Source organism: Lagenorhynchus albirostris, chromosome 2, assembly GCF_949774975.1.
Source record: "Lagenorhynchus albirostris chromosome 2, mLagAlb1.1, whole genome shotgun sequence".
Classification (NCBI taxonomy): Eukaryota; Metazoa; Chordata; class Mammalia; order Artiodactyla; family Delphinidae; genus Lagenorhynchus; species Lagenorhynchus albirostris.
In genome coordinates, this window is record NC_083096.1 from 151,773,172 (window position 1) to 151,795,082 (window position 21,911).

General features: G+C 37.5%; 1 protein-coding gene across 1 annotated transcript in view; it reads right to left on the reverse strand.

The window, feature by feature from the left end:
• The window catches only part of LOC132514880 (phosphopantothenate--cysteine ligase), a 179,319-nt gene that overhangs the window by 124,515 nt on the left and 32,893 nt on the right, over positions 1–21,911 (reverse strand). Inside the window, exons 6-8 of the mRNA XM_060140355.1 lie at positions 18,254–18,343; positions 16,773–16,926; positions 12,046–12,117 (exon numbers count right to left, since the gene is read on the reverse strand). Coding sequence (XP_059996338.1) covers positions 12,046–12,117; positions 16,773–16,926; positions 18,254–18,343 — 316 coding nt within the window. The remainder of the gene's footprint in view (positions 1–12,045; positions 12,118–16,772; positions 16,927–18,253; positions 18,344–21,911) is intronic.

Consider the following 21,911-nt stretch of genomic DNA (forward strand, 5'->3'; position numbering starts at 1 on the left):
CTCAGCGGCCATGGCTCACGGGCCCAGCCTCTGCGGCATGTGGGATCTTCCCGGACCGGGGTACGAACCCGTGTCCCCTGCATCGGCAGGCAGACTCTCAACCACTGCGCCACCAGGGAAGCCCAGTCCATCTTATTAATATACCACAGTTTGTTTATGCATTATCTCATTTTGTTCTGCATAGTATGCCACCGTCCAAATTGCCATTTTTTGTGCCACTTATCCCCTGATGAAGATTTAAGTTTGTTGCCAATGCTTATTCTTGTAAACAATTCTAAAATTATTTTCCTTGTTCATCAATCTCTAGGTACTTATGACATTATTTCCAAAAAAATAAATCCCCGGAAAGAAAAGGGATAGCTGGATCAGGAGACATGTGCATTAAAAAAATTTGACAGAGCCTGCCAAATTATTCTTCAAAAAGATTGTACAAAGCTACGTTCTCACAATGCCATTGTCCATTTCTCTATACTATATATTACCAGTATTTTTAATTTTCACAGATCTTAAAAATACAGTTGAATAATGGCCTATTTTAAATAGGTCACTAAAATCAGTACTGTTTTGCTTATTACAAATGGAATATAGGCTTTTTGTTTTAAAAAGAAAAAATCAAGCTATACGGTTATGTTCAGAGCAGATATTCTCATCCAACCCTTATCTACCCTGACCCGAAATAATGTTGTTAATACTTGGTAGATACTCTTTAAAATTTTTTATATGCATATTCTAATGTATAGACGAGGGTTGTATTGAAAATATTTAACAACTGGTAAAGCGGGGACCCTCATCTACGAGAACGTAGCTCTGGAGCAGAGTTCTACAGAACATCCTGCTGTGCCAAGTATTATCCCTCTGGTGGCTGGAAAGACGAGGGGCTGGAAGGAGCTGGGACAGTTGGGGTAGGTGGGAGACACTTGGCAGATGCAGGGCAGTAGCTACTTAGAACTTATACAAAACTATCCCAGTGTATTCACAACTTTACTGCCATACTAATGTGTATCACCTCATACAGTCCTGTGAGCGCACATACACATGCACACACACATCCCCCCCCCACACACCCTATAAAAATAAAAACCAAAATGACATTACACTACATGTATTACTCTACAGCTTGCTTTTTTCACTTGATAACATGTCATAGACATCTATTCATGTCAGTGCACAAAAATCTATGTCATTCTTATGAAAGTATCCATTGTGTGGTCACTTTCTTAGCCAACCCACTGCAGATAAACACAATTTGATTTTACTACCCCAAAATTACTCCTTACTCTTTGTACTTTTACAAGGTCTTCTTCTGCGGTCATTGGGAATAATGTAATGTCGGTTTTTGTCATCAAGGTAATGCTGACCATTTAACAGTTGGGAAGTAAGTATTCTCTCTTCTATTTTCTGGAAGAGTTTATGTAAAATCAGTATTATTTATTGCTTAAAAGTTTGTTAAGTGAAGCCATCTGAACCTGGAGTTTTCTTTGTGGGAAGATGTTTAACTATAAATTCAATTTCTTTGGTAGATTTAGGGCTATCTGTTTCTCCTTGAGTGAGGTTCGATAATTTGTGTCTTTCAAGGAATGTATCCATCTTATCCAGGTCATCAAATTTGTTGTCATAAAGTTGCTCAATATATTCCCTTATTATCTTTTTGATCTGTAGAAATGTTCTCTCTGTCATTGCTTATATTGGTAAAGTGTGTCTTCTCTCATTTTTTCATGAACAATCTAGTTAGACGTTTACCAATGTTATTGATCCTTCCAAAGAACTGGCCCTTCATTCCACTAATTTATTCTATTTTGTTCTGTTTTCACTTTTATTGACCTCAACCTTATTTTAAACATCTCCTTCATTTGCTTGCTTTGGATTTAATTTGTTATTATCCTGGGTTTTTAAAGTAGAAGCTTAGATTATTTTGAGTCCTTTCTTGATTTCTGGTATAAGCATTAAATGGGATGTTTCCCTCTTAAGCACTGGCTTAGATGCATCCCACAAATACTGATATGTTCAGTGTTTTCATTGTTATTCAAGTTAATTCATATAAAATATTCTGTAATATCCCTTGTAATTTTTTTCTTGGAAGGCATGGCAATTTAGAAGTATCTTATTTAACTTCCAAATATTTGGCGATTTTCTAAACATGCTACTGTTACTGCTGTTTGGTTTCATTCTTTATGGTCAGAGAACATAACTTGTATGATTTCAGTTCTTCTGCAGAAATTTGTTTTATGGTGATAGCATATTTTTGTGAATGTGCCATGTGTACTTGAAAAGAATATAATACTTCTGGTGGAGTTTTCTATAATTATCGATTATGTCATGTTGCTTAGTAGTGTTATTAGGTCTTCTATATGCTTACTGATTTTGTTTTCTTGCTCTATCAGTTACTAAGAAAGCAGTGTTCATTTTATAATTGTATTCATATATTTTTTAAACAATCCTGATCATCAATTGTAATGCATGGGGTTTTTTCCCTACACACCCACGTAATTCTCCAATGCCAGCTTGGTGTTCTACAATTCAAGGCAGTTCTGAGGCTATCTACCTGGAGATAGCATCAGATTCCACGGGTTAAGGGCTCAGCCCCACAAAACTGCCCTCTGCTTCAGATGCCAATTGCAAGGGCAGATTGTTATCTGTGCTTCTGACCGATTGGTTATAAATCAGAGGTTCCCATGACCTCCTCCTTGGGTTTGATTAATTTGTTAAAGCAGCTCACAGAACTCAGGGAAACGTTTTATTTACTAGATTACCCTGTTTATTATAAAGGAATGTAACTCAGGAATAGCTAGATGGAAGAGATGCCTAAGGGTAAGGTCTGGGGAAAGGGGTGCAGACCTTTCATGCCCTCCCTGAGTGCGCCACGCTCCCCAAATCTCCATGTGTTCACCAACCCGGAAGCTCTCTGAACCCCCTCCTTCGGGTTTCTATGAAAGCTTCATTACACAGGCACGACTGATTAAATCACTGGCCACTGGCGATTGAACGTAATCTCCAGCCCCTCCCCCCTCCTAGGAGCTGGGGGTGGGGACAGGAGGAGTTGGCGTTACAGAGGGGGCGGAGGGTGGGACTGAAAGTCCCAACCCCCTAATCACATGGTTGGCTCCCCTGGCAACTAACTCCCATCCTTTGGTTACTGAGGGGCTTTCCAAAAGTCCTCATTACCATGACAAAAGACACCCCTACTGTTCTTAATCACTTAGGAAATTCCAAGCGTTTGGGGGTAGCAGAAACAAGGATGAAGACCAAATACATGTTTCTTATTGTAAATCACAATAGCACTGGGTAAATAAACCTAGTTTTATAACTATTAAAACCGGTAAACATATTTTAAATTATTTTTGTAGTTACTACCATTATGACACTCAAATGTCATTACATTATTTATAGCTGATATTTTTACACAGCCAAGATAGGGTCAGATTAACTAATTCACCACTTATTCCAAGCCTATTGGCTTCCTAGCAAACAAATACGTGTGAAGTGTTGTTAAATGTATTATAAGTTGTCTTGATCTCAGTGGTCCCAGTAAATATGTATTGTTTGTGTTGACCAAAGGTTTTGGAGTCAGACATATATGGATTCAAATACCAGCTCTAATACTTAATGTAGCTATTTTATTTTTTATTTTTTTGGCTGCGCGCAGGCATTTCTCAGTTGCGATTAGCAGGGGCTCCTCTTTGTGCAGTGCACGGGCTTCTCATTGCGGTGGCTTCTCTTGTTGCGGAGCACGAGCTCTAGGCACGCAGGTTTCAGTAGTTTCAGCACACGGGCCCTAGAGCACAGGCTCAGTAGTAGGGGTGCGCGGGCTTAGCTGCTCCATGGCATGTGGGATCTTCCCCGACCAGGGTTTGATCCGGAGTCCTCTGCATTGGCAGGCAGATTCTTAACCACTGTGCCACCAGGGAAGTCTCTAATGTAGCTATTGGACAATTCATTTAACCTTGCCATGACTCAGTTTTTTAATCAATGAAATGGGAATAATATTACAACTTGGCACTGTTGTTAACATTAGAGATAATCCATTTAAAATGCCTGACAGGAGAGGAGCTTCAAGATGGCGGAAGAGTGAGATGCGGAGATCACCTTCCTCCCCATACATACATCACCCCATACATCAGAAATACATCTACACGTGGAAAAACTCCTACAGAACAGCTACTGAACGCTGGCAGAAGATCTCAGACCTCCCAAAAGGCAAGAAACTCCCCACGTAACTGGGTAGGGCAAAAGAAAAAACAGAGACAAAGAATAGGGACGGGACCTGCACCAGTGGGAGGGAGCTGTGAAGGAGGAAAGGTTTCCACACACTAGGAAGCCCCTTCGCAGGTGGAGACTGCGGCTGGTGGAGGGGAAGCTTCGGGGCCAGGGAGGAGAGCGCAGCAACAGGGTGTGGAGGGCAAGCAGAGAGGTTCCCGCACAGAGGATTGGTGCTGACCAGCACTCATCAGCCCGAGAGGCTTGTCTGCTCACCCGCCGGGGTGGGTGGGGGCTGGGAGCTGAGGCTCAGGCTTCGGAGGTCGGATCCCAGGGAGAGGACTGGGGTTGGCTTTGTGAACACAGCCTGAAGGGGCTAGTGCGCCACAGCTAGCCGGGAGGGAGTCTGGGGAAAAGTCTGGAGCTGCCCAAGAGGCAAGAGACGTTTTCTTGCCTCTGTTTCCTGGCGCGCGAGGGCCACTTAAGGAGCTCCAGAGAACGGTGGGAGCCGCAGCTATCAGCGCAGACCCCAGAGACGGGCGTGGGACGCTAAGGCTGCTGCCGCCACCAAGAAGCCTGTGTGCAAGCACAGGTCAGTGTCCACACTGCCCCTCCCGGGAGCCTGTGCAGCCCGCCACTGCCAGGGTCCCGGGATCCAGGGACAACTTCCCCGGGAAAACTCACGGCGTGCCTCAGGCTGATGCAACGTCACGCCGGCCTCTGCCGCCACAGGCTCATCTTGCACTCCGTACCCCTCCCTCCCCCTGGCCTGAGTGAGCCAGAGCACCCTAATCAGCTGCTTCTTTAACCCTGTCCTGTCTGAGCGAAAAACAGATGCCCTCAGGCGACATACATGCAGAGGCAGGACCAAATCCAAAGCTGAACCCCAGGAGCTGTATGGACAAAGAGAAAAGGAAATCTCTCCCATCAGCCTCAGGAGCAGCCGATTAAGTCTCCACAGTCAACTTGATGTACCCTGCATCTGTGGAATATATGACTAGACAACGAATCATCCCAAATTGAGGAGGTGGACTTTGGGAGCAACGATATATATTTTTTTTCCCTTTTTCTCCTTTTGTGAGTGTGCATGTGTGTGATTTTGTCTGTATAGCTTTGCTTTTACCATTTATCCTAGGGTTCTGTCTGTACGTTTTTGTTTTTAAAAAATTTTTTATTTACTTAAAAATTTTTTTCTACAAAAAAAAATATTTTTTCTTAATATAATTATTTTTTATTTTAATAATTTTATTTTACTTGATTTTATTTTATCTTCCTCTTTCTTTCTTTCCTTTTTTTTTTCCTCCCTTTTATTCTGAGCTGTGTGGATGACAGGCCCTTGGTGCTCCAGCCAGGCATCAGAGCTGTGCCTCTGAGGCGGGAGAGCCAAGTTCAGGACACTGGTCCACAAGAGACTTCCCAGCTCCACATAATATCAAATGGCGGAAATCTCCCAGAGATCTCTATCTCAACACCAGCACCCAGCTTCACTCAACGACCAGCAAGCTACAGTGCTGGACACCCTATGCCAAACAACTAGCAAGACAGGAACACAACCCCATCCATTAGCAGAGAGGCTGCCTAAAATCATAATAAGGCCACAGACACCCCAAAACACACCACCAGACATCGACCTGCCCACCAGAAAGACAAAATCCAGCCTCATCTATGAGAACACAGGCACTAGTCCCCTCCACCAGGAAGCCTACACAACCCACTGAACCAACCTTAGCCACTGGGAACAGACACCAAAAACAACGGGAACTACGAGCCTGCAGCCTGCGAAAAGGAGACCCCAAACACAGTAAGATAAGCAAAATGAGAACACAGAAAAACACACAGCAGATGAAGGAGCAAGATAAAAACCCACCAGACCTAACAAATGAAGAGGAAATAGGCAGTCTACCTGAAAAAGAATTCAGAATAATGACAGTAAAGATGATCCAAAATCTTGTAAATAGAATGGAGAAAATACAAGAAACGTTTAACAAGGACCTACAAGAACTAAAGAGCAAACAAACAGAGATGAACAACACAATAAATGAGATTAAAAATTCTCTAGAAGGGATCAATAGCAGAATGACTGAGGCAGAAGAATGGATAAGTGACCTGGAAGATAAAATAGTGGAAATAACTACTGCAGAGAAGAATAAAGAAAAAAGAATGAAAAGAATGGAGGACAGTCTCAGAGACCTGGGACAACATTAAACGCACCAACATTCGAATTATAGGGGTCCTGGAAGAAGAAGAGAAAAAGAAAGGGACTGAGAAAATATTTCAAGAGATTATAGTTGAAAACTTCCCTAATATGGGAAAGGAAAGAGTTCATAGAGTCCAGGAAGCACAGAGAGTACCATGCCGGACCAATCCAAGGAGAAACACGCCAAGACACATATTAATCAAACTATCAAAAATTAAATAGAAAGAAAAAATATTAAAAGCAGCAAGGGAAAAACAATAACGCACAAGGGAATCCCCATAAGGTTAACAACAACAGCAACAAAAGATCTGCTGATCTTTCAGCAGAAACTCTGCAAGCCAGAAGGGAGTGGCAGGACACATTTAAAGTGATGAAGGAGAAAGACCTACAACCAAGATTACTCTACCCAGCAAGGATCTCATTCAGATTTGACGGGGAAATTAAAACGTTTACAGACAAGCAAAAGCTAAGAGAATTCAGCACCACCAAACCAGCTTTACAACAAATGCTAAAGGAACTTCTCTAGGCAGGAAACACAAGAGAAGGAAAAGACCTACAAAAACAAACCCAAAACAATTAAGAAAATTGTAATTAGGAACATACATATTGATAATTACCTTAAATGTAAATGGATTAAATGCTCCAACCAAAAGACATCGATTGGCTGAATGGATACAAAAACAAGACCTGTATGTATACTGTCCACAAGAGACCCAATTCAGACCGAGGGACACATACAGACTGAAAGTGAGAGGATGGAAAAAGATACTCCATGAAAATGGGAATCAAAAGAAAGCTGGAGTAGCAAATCTCATATCAGACAAAACAGACTTTAAAACAAAGACTATTATAAGAGACAAAGAAAGACACTACATAATGATCAAGGGCTTAATCCAAGAAGAAGATATAACAATTGTAAATATTTATGCACCTAACATAGGAGCACCTCAATATATAAGGCAAATACCAACAGCCATAAAAGGGGAAATCGACAGTAACGCAATCATAGTAGGGGACTTTAACAGCTCATATTCACCAATGGACAGATCATCCAAAATGAAAAAAAATAAGGAAACACAAGCTTTAAATGATACACTAAACAAGATGGACTTAATTGATATTTATAGGAAATTCCATCCAAAAACAACAGAATACACATTCTTCTCAAGTGCTCATGGAACATTCTCCAGGATAGATCACATCTTGGGTCACAAATCAAGCCTTGGTAAATTTAAGAAAATTGAAATCGTATCAAGTATCTTTTCTGAGCACAACACTAGACTAGATATCAATTACAGGAAAAAATCTGTAAAAAATACAAACACATGGAGGCTAAACAACACACTACTTAATAAATAAGAGATCACTGAAGAAATCCAAAAATACCTAGAAACAAATGACAATGAAAACACGACAACCCAAAACCTATGGGATGCAGCAAAAGCAGTTCTAAGAGGGAAGTTTATAGCAATACAATCCTACCTTAAGAAACAAGAAACATCTCAAATAAACAACCTAACCTTACACCTAAAGCAATTAGAGAAAGAAGAACAAAAAACCCCCAAAGTTTGCAGAAGGAAAGAAATCATATAGGTCAGATCAGAAATAAATGAAAAAGAAATGAAGGAAACAATAGCAAAGATCAATAAAACTAAAAGCTGGTTCTTTGAGAAGATAAACAAAATTGATAAACCATTAGCCAGACTCATCAAGAAAAAAAGGGAGAAGACTCAAATCAATACAATTAGAAATGAAAAAGGAGAAGTAACAACTGACACTGCAGAAATACAAAGGAACATGAGAGATTACTACAAGCAACTATATGTCAATACAATGGACAACCTGGAAGAAATGGACAAATTCTTAGAAATGCAAAACCTTCCGAGACTAAACCAGAGAGAAATAGAAAATATAAACAGACCAATCACAAGCACAGAAATTGAAACTGTGATTAAAAATCTTGCAACAAACAAAAGCCCAGGACCAGATAGATGGCTTAACAAGTGAATTCTATCAGACATTTAGAGAAGAGCTAACACCTATCCTTCTCAAACTCTTCCAAAATATAGCAGAGGGAGGAACACTCACAAACTCATTCTACAAGGCTACCATCACCCTGATACCAAAACCAGACAAAGATGACACAAAGAAAGAAAACTATAGGCCAATATCACTGATGAACATAGATGCAAAAATCCTGAACAAAATACTAGCAAACAGAATCCAACAGCACATTAAAAGGATCATACACCATGATCAAGTGGGGTTTATCCCAGGAATGCAAGGATTCTTCCATATACGCAAATCAATCAATGTGATACACCACATTTACAAATTGAAGGAGAAAAACCATATGATCATCTCAATCGATGTGCAGACAGCTTTCCACAAAATTCAACACCCATTTATGATAAAAACTCTCCAGAAAGTAGGCATAGAGGGAACTTTCCTCAACATAATAAAGGCCATATATGACAAACCCACAGCCAACATCGTCCTCAGTGGTGAAAAACTGAAACCATTTCCACTAAGATCAGGAACAAGACAAGGTTGCCCACTCTCACCACTCTTATTCAACATAGTTTTGGAAGTTTTAGCCACAGCAATCAGAGAAGAAAAGGAAATAAAAGGAATCCAAATCGGAAAAGAAGAAGTAAAGCTGTCACTGTTTGCAGATGACATCATACTATACATAGAGAATCCTAAAGATGCTACCAGAAAACTACTAGAGCTAATCAATGAATTTGGTAAAGTAGCAGGATACAAAATTCATGCACAGAAATTTCTTGCATTCGTATACACTAATGATGAAAAATCTGAAAGTGACATTAAGAAAACACTCCCATTTACCATTGCAACAAAAAGAATAAAATACCTAGGAATAAACCTACTTAAGGAGACAAAAGACCTGTATGCAGAAAACTATAAGACACTGATGAAAGAAATTAAAGATGATACAAATAGATGGAGAGATATACCATGTTCTAGGATTGGAAAAATCAACATTGTGAAAATGACTCTACTACCCAAAGCAATCTACAGATTCAATGCAATCCCTATCAAACTACCACTGGCATTTTTCACAGAAGTAGAACACAAAATTTCACAATTTGTATGGAAACACAGAAGACCCCGAAGAGCCAAAGCAATCTTGAGAAAGAAAAACGGAGCTGGAGGAATCAGGCTCCCTGACTTCAGACTATACTACAAAGTTACAGTAATCAAGACAGTATGGTACTGGCACAAAAACAGAAATGTAGATCAATGGAACAGCATAGAAAGCCCAGAGATAAACCCACGCACATATCTTATCTTACCTTATCTTGATAAAGTAGGCAAGAATACACAGTGGAAAAAAGACAGCCTCTTCAATAAGTGGTGCTGGGAAAACTGGACAGCCACATGTAAAGGAATGAAATTAGAACACTCCCTAACACCATACACAAAAATAAACTCAAAATGGATTAAAGACCTAAATGTAAGGGCAGACACTATCAAATTCTTAGAGGAAAACATAGGCAGAATACTCTATGACATAAATCACAGCAAGATCCTTTTTGACCCACCTCCTAGAGTGATGGAAATAAAAACAAAAGTAAACAAATGGGACCTAATGAAACTTAAAAGCTTTTGCACAGCAAAGGAAACCATAAACAAGACGAAAAGACAATTGTCAGAATGGGAGAAAGTATTTGCAAATGAAGCAACTGGCAAAGGATTAATCTCCAAAATTTCAAAGCAGCTCATGCAGCTCAATATCAAAGAAACAAACAACCCAATCCAACAATGGGCAGAAGACCTAAATAGACATTTCTCCAAAGAAGATATACAGATTGCCAACAAACACATGAAAGAATGCTCAACATCATTAATCATTAGAGAAATGCAAATCAAAACTACAATGAGATATCATCTCACACTGGTCTGAATGGCCATCATCAAAAAGTCTAGAAACAATAAATGCTGGAGAGGGTGTGTAGAAAAGGGAACCCTCTTGCACTGTTGGTGGGAATGTAAATTCATACAGCCACTATGGAGAACAGTATGGAGGTTCCTTAAACAACTAAAAATAGAACTACCATACGACCCAGCAATCCCACTACTGGGCATATACCCTGAGAAAACCATACTTCAAAAAGAGTCATGTACCAAAATGTTCATTGCAGCTCTATTTACAATAGCCAGGACATGGAAGCAACCTAAATGTCCATCGACAGATGAATGGATAAAGAAGATGTGGCACATATATACAACGGAATATTACTCAGCCATAAAAGGAAATGAAATTGAGTTATTTGTAGTGAGGTGTATGGACCTAGAGACCGTCATACAGAGTGAAGTTAGTCAGAAAGAGAAAAACAAATACCATACGCTAACACATATATATGGAATCTAAAAAAAAAAAAAAAGGTCATGAAGAACCTAGGGGCAAGATGGGAGTAAAGACGCAGTCCTACTAGCGAATAGACTTGAGGATATGCGGAGGGGGAAGGGTAAGCTGGGACAAAATGAGAGAGCGACATGGACATATATACACTACCAAACGTTAAATAGATAGATAGCTAGTGGGAAGCAGCCCCATAGCACAGTGAGATCAGCTGGGTGCTTTGTGACCAGCTAGGGGGGTGGGATAGGGAGGGTGGGAGGGAGGGAGACGCAAGAGGGAAGAGATATGGGGACATATGTATATGTATAACTGATTCACTTTGTTATAAAGCAGAAACTAACACACCATTGTAAAGCAATTATACTCCAATAAAGATGTTAAAAAAATTTTTTTAAATAAATAAATAAAATAAAATGCCTGACAGCGTACCTGTTTGGAAGCAACAAGCGGTAGTAATAGTAATAGCAGTAGATATAGTAATAATAGTGATCTAGGGCGGCCTCGGTCTGCAGCGGCTTGAAGCAGGATTTTGGTTCCCAGCCAGAGATTAAAGTCAGGCCGCGACAGTGAGAGTGCTGAATCCCAGGCACTAGACCAGTGGGCAGTGACAAAGCCCTGGCCTGTACAGCTCTGCAGAAATGAATTCCCACAAAGACAGAAAGTAGTGAAACAAGTAAAGTGTTTATTAGGAGGAAAAAGGGTACCTATGTATAGACACACCGGGGGTCTCAGAGAGAGAGTCGCACCCTCGTGGTACTTTGATTCACTTTTATGGAGCATTTCTTCCAGGTTTCCTTGGCCAATCATCTTGCTTTGCCTGGCCTGAGCTTGTATTTGATATTTCTCAGGGTCCTCCCACGTGTGCGTGCACATCTCTTGGCCAAGATGGATTCTAGCGAAGAGGCCTATGGGTAGCCTGACATCACCTACTATGGGGTGGCGCCCCCTCCCTTTTCGACCTTCAAGGATCCTTTCTGCATGTGTGTAGTCAGGAAGGTCTCCTCCTTCGAGAATGAGGAATATGTGGTCTCTTATCTTTTGTCTGGGCAGGGCTTAGCTTCTCCTCCCTCCTGCTATTTTGGAGTATCTGTCCACAGGGGACAAACTCCAACTGTTCAGCCTGGGACCCATCTATCTCCTGCCTCAATAGCAGTAGTAGTAATATTATTATATTTATTAAGTAATATTATTTAAAAATATTACTTAACAAATTATATTATTGTTTAATATTTTATTATTAAATGTTATATCTGCTAAAATGACTCACCATTTTCTTTCAGCTTTATCAAATTTTCTTTCAATTTCTCAATTTCTAGTCGAGACTTCTCAAGTGCAGAATCTAAAAGAAAAAAAGAACAAAATATTTGTGTATGGAGCAACTGATTAGTATAATAATCAAATTTCAAACGACTATTTCTCTTTGGAACACTTTCTGATGGCTGTCCCCTGACTTTCTGCATAAATGTCACCTCCTCCCGGAATGTTTTCCAGATTCCCCTCTTAATATTCCTACTACACCTTATATTTATCCCTGTCCTTGATATCATCTGATCTTGTAATCTTTCCCTGTTTCCCTAACCAGATTCTATGCGGAAGAGTTTGGACTACTGTAAACAACAGGAACAGCTGAAAGTTTTTAAGCACGGTACTCCCAGTTTAGTAAAAAGAAATTACACACAGAAATACTTAAAATTAATTCCTGCAATTAATAATATTTAGAATTTTGCCAGTAGTTTCTAGAAATATCAAAATAGCAAAATTTCAGGAAATAGCTTTTGGTACTATTCAAGAATTTTATGAGGAGAGCAGAAGGGCGTAAGGAAAGTACATGGGGCATTGGAGTCTTTTGGATTTGGGTGCTCTAACCCAGGTTTAATCACTTTGCCTCCTGTGGTTTACTCATCACCAATGGTATGGCTGATAGGTTTTCTATAACGGCAAGTTGAGGAATCTCCCAGAAGTAAGACACTAACATGAATCTTGTAAGAGATCATTCCCAATCACACAGAAAAGGTGCACGAGGAAATCAGGCACAAGCTTCCGAGAGTCTTCTCCCAGCGGAGTCACACAGGATGTGCTTAATTTCTCCAGCAACGAATTGACAATTCGTGTGAAATGTTGTCTACCAGGAAAATTCATTACAGACTTGGTGGCCAACATATTTATTGGGCGCTGGTGACATAGACACCACCTTCTGCCTAGGACACATCAAAATCCCAGACTCTCAGAAGGAAAGCAGGTTTTCAGCATAAATCATATTGTTTGTACAAAGAGGTCAAGCACAGTGAGCCACTATTACAAATTGGGGAATGCTGGGAACCTTCCCCAAATGCAAGTTTCCAGATGCTAGCCAAGGGCTAACCTGACAAGCAGGACTTTCTAAGGACAGCAGTGTCAAGTTTTCTTCTTCTTCTTTTTTTTTTACATCTTTATTGGAGTATAATTGCATTACAATGTTGTGTTAGTTTCTGCTGTACAATAAATTGAATCAGCTATATGGATACATGTATCCCCATATCCCCTCCCTCTTGAGCCTCCCTCCTACTCTCCCTATTCCTCCACCCCTCTAGGTCATCACAAAGCATCGAGCTTATCTCCCTGTGCTATGCAGCAGCTTCCCACTAGCAGGTTTTCTATATTAACTATTTTCTGCACAGGATGGATATACCACGTTTTGTTTATCTACTCACCAAATGATGGACGTTTGAGTTGTTTCTATGTTTTGGCTACTGTAAATAATAGTGCTCTGAATATTCACATACAAGGTTTATTTTTAAATTTATTTTACTGAAGTGTAGTTGACTTACAATGTTGTGTTAATTTCTCATACAAGTTTTTGAGTGGACATACGTCTTCATTTCTCCTGAGTCACGCAGGAGTGGAATTGCTGGGTCACATGATAATTTTACATTTAACACCTCGAGAAACTGCCAAATTGTTTTCCAAAGTGTCTGCGTCATTTTACAATCCCATCAGCAATGTTCCAATTTCTACACTCCTTGCCAACACTTGTCATTGTCTTTTTTATTATAGCCATTCTAGAGGGTGTGAAGAGGGATCTCATTGTTTTAATTTGCACTTCCCTAATGACCAATGATGTTGAGCATCTTTTCTTGTGCCTATTGGCCATTCATATACCTTCTCTAAAGAAATGTCTACTCAAATTTTATTTTGTTTATTTTAAAATTGGGCTGTCTTTTTATAATAATATAAAAGAATATGTGAGAATTCTTCATATATTCTGGATATGAGTCCCACATCAAACACATAATTTGCAAATATTTCTCTCAGTCTATGGTTTGTCTTTTCACTTTCTTGTTAGTATATTTTGAAATACAGAAATTTTAAACTTTGAGTAAGTACAATTTATTAGGTTTTCTCTTATCACTCTTGCTTTTGGTGTTATATCTAACATATGATTGCCTAACTCCAGATCATAAGGATTTACTCCTGTGTTTTCTTCTAAGCATTTTATAATTTTAACTCTTACGCTTAGTTCTGTGGTCCACTTTCAGTTAACTTTTGTGTGGGTGTGAGGTAGGGGCCTGTATTATTTTGAAGCATCTCCCAGACATCATATCATTCATCTATAAATATTTCACTATGTATATCTAAAAGATAAGGACTCTTTTAAAATATAAACTCAATACCATTATGTGTGATTAAGGAAATTTAACAAGAATTCCTTAATACAAATAGCCAATTAGCATTCAAACTTCCAACTGTTTCATAAATGTTAAAAAACCTGTTTGAATCAGAATCCAGTAAAGGCCACACATTATATTTGGTTAATAATTCCTTCAAACCTTTAAAAATTCATCTTTTTCTTGTAATTTATTTATTGGAGAATAAATAAATATTTGGCGTGTATTCTTTTTTATTATTGAAAACTACTTTTATTATTGGCCAAAATTTTTCATTCCCATCCAAATTTTTGGGTGTGATATAAAGAGAGCTAGAAAATAAACTAAAATAAAGTCCTTCATTTAAAAGAGTCAGTTTGTTGAAATAAATAGGCTAATACTTGGGAAACACTATCATGTAACACATATACCTAGGGATAAATTCTGGCTATAAATTGATGGATGATCCAAGAAGTAACACGTGAGACCCACACTGACACTACATGTGATATTTTAAAAGGACTTGCTAACTCAGCTTGCCAGCGGTCCCCTGGGGATACTCACTGTGCAGACAGTTTTCAGTTAATAGTTTAGGATCCACCAGAGCAACCAAGTGCTGATGGAACAGGGTGCTATGTGATTGTGTTCTGCTGCATCCAAATGTAACTAAACATAACAGGGCTCCTGCTCTTTCCTTTCTCCTTCTGTACTACAAGTAGCAGACTGCTTCTCATCAGACTCACGTGGCCAAATTTCTTTTTTTTTTCTAATTGGGTTTATTGAGATATACTTTGCATACAGTAAAATTCATCCTTTTAAGTAAGTTGATGAATTTTGACAAATATATGCAATTGTGTACCCATTAGCCCAATTTTCCATCATTCTGAAAAGGTCATTTGTGTTCACTGTTTAAAATGCATTCTTAACAAAATCTCAACCCTCCTGATATTCTTTGTTTTTAATTCCACAATCAATTTGGCAGGATCATTATTGTTTTATACATTTAACATTTTTAAGAAATGATCCTACAGTAACATATACACTGCATGAAAAAGAATCAGTCTGATTTCTTTAATTATTGCAAATTATATAGAGAGGAAATCATTTAAAAAATTTAAACTTCATGCTAAAATAAATTATAGACAAAGCAAAGATTGAAACATAAATAATAAATCCATAAATGCACTAAAAGAAAAAAAAACACCAGAGGAGAACATTTTCAATAACCTTGTAGTGATACAGAAAAGGCTTTACACATGAAAACCCAGACGCCATAAAGAGTAACTTGGTTAAATCTGATTTGATAAATATTAGCATTTCTATATGGCAAAAAAACTTAACATGACATTTATATCCAACAAAAGGCTCATATCCAGAATATACAGAAAACTCCTACAAATTAATAAACTCCTACAAAACATAAAGATACAACCCAATAGAAAAACATGTGCAAGACTTGAGCAGGAACTTCACAAAATAGTATATCTAAATGAGCAATAACAACAACAACAAACATGTTAAAGGATTTTCACATCATTAGCTGTCAGGGAAATGCAAAGTAAAGCCACAATTAAATACTAGTACATACTCATCAGAAAAGGTAAAATTAATACGACTGACAATACTGAGTATTGATAAAGAATGTGAAGCAACCAAAATCTCATATACAACTGAGAAGACCTTAAGTTAATACAACTATTTGGAAGACAGTATGGCAGTATCTACCAAAGTAGAACAAACCCGTAACCCTTTGATCTACTAATTCTACTCTTAGGAATGTCATGATCAGAGATGTACAGATAAGCACAAGAATATTCATAGCAGCACAATTCATAATAGAGCACAACTGGAAACAACATAATTGTCCATCATCAGTAGAATGGATAAATAGAATACATTGAATAGACTTATTCAATGGAATACTAGAGTACAAACAACAAAAGTGAACAAACTACTGCTACATGCAACAACATAAATGAATCTCACAAACATAAGATTGAACGAAAGAAACAAATTAAAGGATGCATACTCCCTGTAGTCAAAACTCAGAAATAACCTTAAAAGTTAGGAGAGTCATTATTTGGGGGGAGGAGAGAATATGTAGACATAGGAAGAAGAAACAGGGCTTCCAGACTGCTGGAGATTTCTTGCGCTGGGTAGTGTAAATATTGGAGTTGTACACTTTTTGGTAGGTATGTTATGCTATGCTTCAATAAAAATTTCTGGACACTGTAGAAAATGAGGCTGTATATCAGACTTTTACGTGTTTATCTTAAAAGATTTTTTTTCTCAGTGCTCTCATGTTCCAACCTGAGTAGGATCACTACACTTAAAACATTGTTAGACATGTTCATCTGTAACCACAGCTTACCTAATTTACTCTGTTCTTTCTCCTTCCCTTGCAGTTCATCAGTGAGCCTTCGGATCTCTTCATGGGCCATCCCTAACCTCCTTGTTACTTGTTCCATATCTTTCTCTCTGCAGTTTTGTGATATTTTACCTTTTTCTGGGTCTTCATCATGGGACTGAAATAAAGCCATTGTTAGTAGTACACCAAAAAGTAAATATACCCTTATGACATTGTGCTATTACCTATAAATGTCTGAAAGCCAATAAAGAAGAGTAGCAAACACAATATTTATGTGCATTTATTTTATTAGGTTGAACCATAGAAAAATGGTGATATTTGATTGTTTTTAACCTATAAACATGCAATTTCACAAGGTTCAAACCTAACATATCTAAGAGATTATGGTTATATAATTGAAATTTAATGATAAAAATTATCATCTGGCCAAAGAGAGTGAAAATACTCCTCATTTATATGGTAATTAAATACAGTTTATAAAATGCCTTTACATAAGGTATTTCATTTAATTTCAAGGTATGTACACAATTAAGGCTCAAATCATGTCTAGAGCTCCTTTCCTACAATTACTTTCAAAGCATTTTGAAAACTAAGTGAGAAATTCAACCTCAATGATATTTTGCTTTTGATCCCTGAGATATGTATTTATTTTATATGAATATAATCATTACACAAATTTTTCTAAAAAATAAGAAAATAACCAATACTATCTACATAACAAAACTATTTTTAGCTTACTGGTATATTTCCTTGCAGTATTTTTTATTTATGTACATTTTTTACATAGTCATAATCCTAATCTATATACACGTTTCTGTCTGGCTTTTTCATTTAACATTATATGAGGAACATTTTTCTATATTGCTGTACAGATTTTGTAATGATTATTTTTAAAGGTTATATAATATTCCAGTGGGTGCAGATAATTTATATAATCATTTCAACATTTTGGTAGTTTCCAATTTTTGCTATTGAAAATAATACTATGATGGATATACAGTTTCATCCATATATATATTTATCTTGGGTTACTTCCCATTGTTAAACTCTCTGTATATGTTTTATTCACTGGATGGAGCTCTTAATAACATTTCCCCAGATCAAAAAATAATTTCTACAAACAGAATTAATTATATGTAAAATAATGTGCTATACAGTCTAAAGGACTCCCCCGCCAAAAGAAGCTCCAAACGTATTTGGGAAGAAGTGTGTACTGTCCCAAGGTGATTTTTCAAAGGACATAACACACATCAATTGTTTAAGTTTTGATACATTCAATAAAAATCAGCTATTGTGTTAAATGGGTGATTGACTTTTTTCTTCTTCCCAAATTTTTGTGATGTGTTTATAATACTCTTATGCACAACTGATATCTTTTAGCATGGATTTGTACATTTTAATATATTCAAACAAAATACTTCCAACGTAAAAGCTAACCTGTAACTAGCTACTATTATTAAGAAAAGATTGTAATTTTTTCTTACCTCACTCAGACTTTTTTTAGACTGATGCACAAGTTCTTGATGTTTCTGATGTTCCCTTTGCAGAGGCTGGTGAGTTTGTTCAAATTTCTCCTAAGTAAATATTAAGAGGTGAATGAAAATTACATCAATCAGCTTCATGAATAAAAATGTCATTTAAATTTTAAAAAATAACCACGTAAAAAAAGAGGGAGCACAGTCCAATCCATTTTATGAAGCGAGACCATGCATTCTCAATGAGACAATATTGCCCCCAAGGGAGTGCAAACTGATTTCTAGGGGGGGGAAAATCTTACCCTTTCAAGTACAAAGTGCAGATGCCTACAGTACAAAAATAGAATTACTTTATATTAGTGCCATTAAAATTTCATGGGAGAGAGACATAAAAAATTATCTAAGAAGTGTCATTATTGGGTTTCCCTGGTGGCATAGTGGTTAAGAATCCGCCTGCCAATGCAGGGGACACAGGTTTGAGCCCTGGTCTGGGAAGATCCCACATGCCGTGGACCAACTAAGCCCATGCACCACAACTACTGAGCCTGCTCTTTAGAGCCCACAAGCCACAACTACTGAGCCTGTGCGCCTAGAGCCCGTGCTTCGCAACAAGAGAAGCCACTGCAATGAGAAGCCTGTGCACTGCAATGAAGAGTAGCCCCCACTCGCCGCAACTATAGAAAAGCCCAAGCACAGCAAGGAAGACCCAACGCAGCCAAAAGTAAAATAAATTAAACAAACAAACAAAATAAAAGAAACTTTAAAAGGTGTCATTATGGAGGCAATAATGAAAAAAAGGTTGGCTAACACTGGCTAGCCAGACCTTGATATTAAAGCCTGACAACGATAATACAAAAAGAAAACTCACAGGGCAACCTCACTCATAAACATAGATACAAAAACGTAAACAAAATTTTATCAAACTGAATCTATAATATTTAGAAAGGATAACAAATCATGAACAAGTTGGATTTATCCCAGGAATGCAAGACATTAGAAAAATTAATCAATGAAATTCTCACATTAACAGATGAAAGTTCTAAATTACTTCATTATCTCAATGGCTATAGAAAAAACATTTTATAAACTCAACATTAATTCCTAATAAAAGCTCTTAACAAACTAGGAATAAAAGAGAACTTTCTTAACCTGGCAAAGGGTATCATTAAAAAAAAACCCAACCCTTAATCAAACATCATACCACTGAATACTTTTTCTCTAATATCATTAACCAGACAAGTATGTCTCCTATTCAAGATAATACTGGAGATCCTAGCCAGTATAGTAAGGTAAATAAAAGAATTAAAAGGAATCAAATTGGAAAGGAAGAAACAAAAGTATCATTATTCCCAGATAGGACTGTACAGGTAGAAAAAATTTTAAATCTTCAAATAAATTATTAAGATGAGAAATTTTAGCAACATTGGTAGGTATAGTCAATATATAAAAATAATTATACTTTTAATACTAGCAATCATTAGAAAATTAAATTCTTAATAAATATAGCATTAATAGTACCCAAAAATATGAAGTACCTAGCAATAAATATTTTAAAAATGTGCAAGATTTTGTAGGGAAAATTATAAAACTTTGTTTATATACATTAAAAAATAAATGGAAAGACAGTCCATGATCACAAATGATATCAATAATTTAAGATAATCAATTCCTCTTAAATTGATTTATAGATTCAATAAAAGCAAAAATCAAAATCCCAGAAAGCAAGGATTACAAGACAGAAAAACACTAACCATAAGACAAATGATTGATAAATTGAACTACATTAAAGTTAAGAACTTCCATTCATTAAAAGACACTATTAAGAATATTAAAAAGACAAACCACAAAGTGGAAAAAGAAGTATTTGTGATACACGTAATCAATAAAAGACTTGAAACCAGAACATAGAGAATTCCTGTAAATCAGTAAGAAAAAGACAACTCAGTTTTTAAATGGACAAAAGACCTGAATAAACACTAATAAAATGGGAAATCCAAATGACAGATAATCATACTAAGTTCACTACTAATCAGGGAAATGCTAATTAAAACCAATATGAGATATCATTATGCACCCAGTAGCTTAGCAAAAATTTAAAAGTCTGACAACATCAAGTGTTGATGAGGAACAAAGGCACTCTCATACACTATTTATTGGTGCCAGTATAAATTGGTACCACTACTTAAGGAGACAGTTTGACATTATCTGGTAAAGCTGAAGATCTACATACTCTATAACTCCCTAAATCTACTCCTGGGTATATACCTTACACAAGTGCATGCACATATATAAGAATATTCATAGCAGCATAACTGACAGATTATATTACATTCATAATAGATATAAATTGGAAACAACCCAAAACAACTTAGTATGGATAGTCTCATGCCATATATTCACATGATGGAATGATACATAGTAATGACAAGCTAATTAAAAATAAATAATACAAACATAATGTTTTACAAAAAAGCAATTCCCAAAGTTGATTCCTTGTATGTAATGTTCAAAAACAGACAAAACTAAACTACTATATATATTATTTAGGGAGGCACACCTTTGTGGGGAGGAAGGGAGTTGTGATCAGAAAAGGAAGCTTCTAGGAATTTGGCAATGTTGTATTCCTCACAGGACCAATGGTTACATGGGTGTTTGTTCCATAACTATTTGTCAAACTGTATTTTTTAAGTTTTATCATTTTTCTGCATATATGCTGTTATATTCCACAATAAAATGTGTTTTTTTAAATCTTTGATTATTCTTGGCATTAAATGTCATCCCTTTGTCCTCTGCCCCATGCAACAATAAAGTGATTAAATAAATTTTGATACATCCATTCAAAAGAATATATGTTGTCAAACAGACTAAGGCAAATCTATATACACTAATACAGAAAGTGAAAACAATATGCACAATGGAACATAATTTGTATTTTAAGAGGATGAAAATTTTCTGGAAAGATAAATAAAAAATTGTCAGCAGTGGTAGTTTAGGAGTATGGAACTGAGGATTTGGGGTGAGAAAACTCATTTTTCATTCAATTTTATACTGCTTGAATCTGTTTCTACTATGTGCCTGTATTAAGTCAGAAAACCAACAAAAAACAAATGTTAGGTAAGGGCTTCCCTGGTGTGCAGTGGTTGAGAGTCCGCCTGCCAATGCAGGGGACACGGGTTCGTGCCCCGGTCTGGGAAGATCCCACATGCCGTGGAGTGGCTGGGCCCGTGAGCCATGGCCGCTGAGCCTGCGCGTCCGGAGCCTGTGCTCCACAATGGGAGAGGCCACAACAGTGAGAGGCCCGCGTACAGAAAAAAAAAAAAAAAAAAAAAAAAATGTTAGGTAAAATGTAATTAGTGTATAGATCAGGCCTTGCAAAATTCTTCAACTTCCGTGTCACTTTATGTGGCCTCACTTTGGTTGGAATGACTCTCTCATCTACTTTATGCACAGGTTGATTCAGTATTGGCCTATTAAAATATACCTAGGGGGACTTCAGTGGCTAAGAATATGCCTGCCAATGCAGGGGACACAGGTTTGAGGCCTGGTCCAGGGAGATCCCAATGCCACGGAGCAATGAAGCCCATGTGCCACAACTACTGAAGCCCACGCCCCTAGAGCCTGTGCTCCTTAACAAGAGAAGCCACCGCAATGAGAAGCCCACACAACA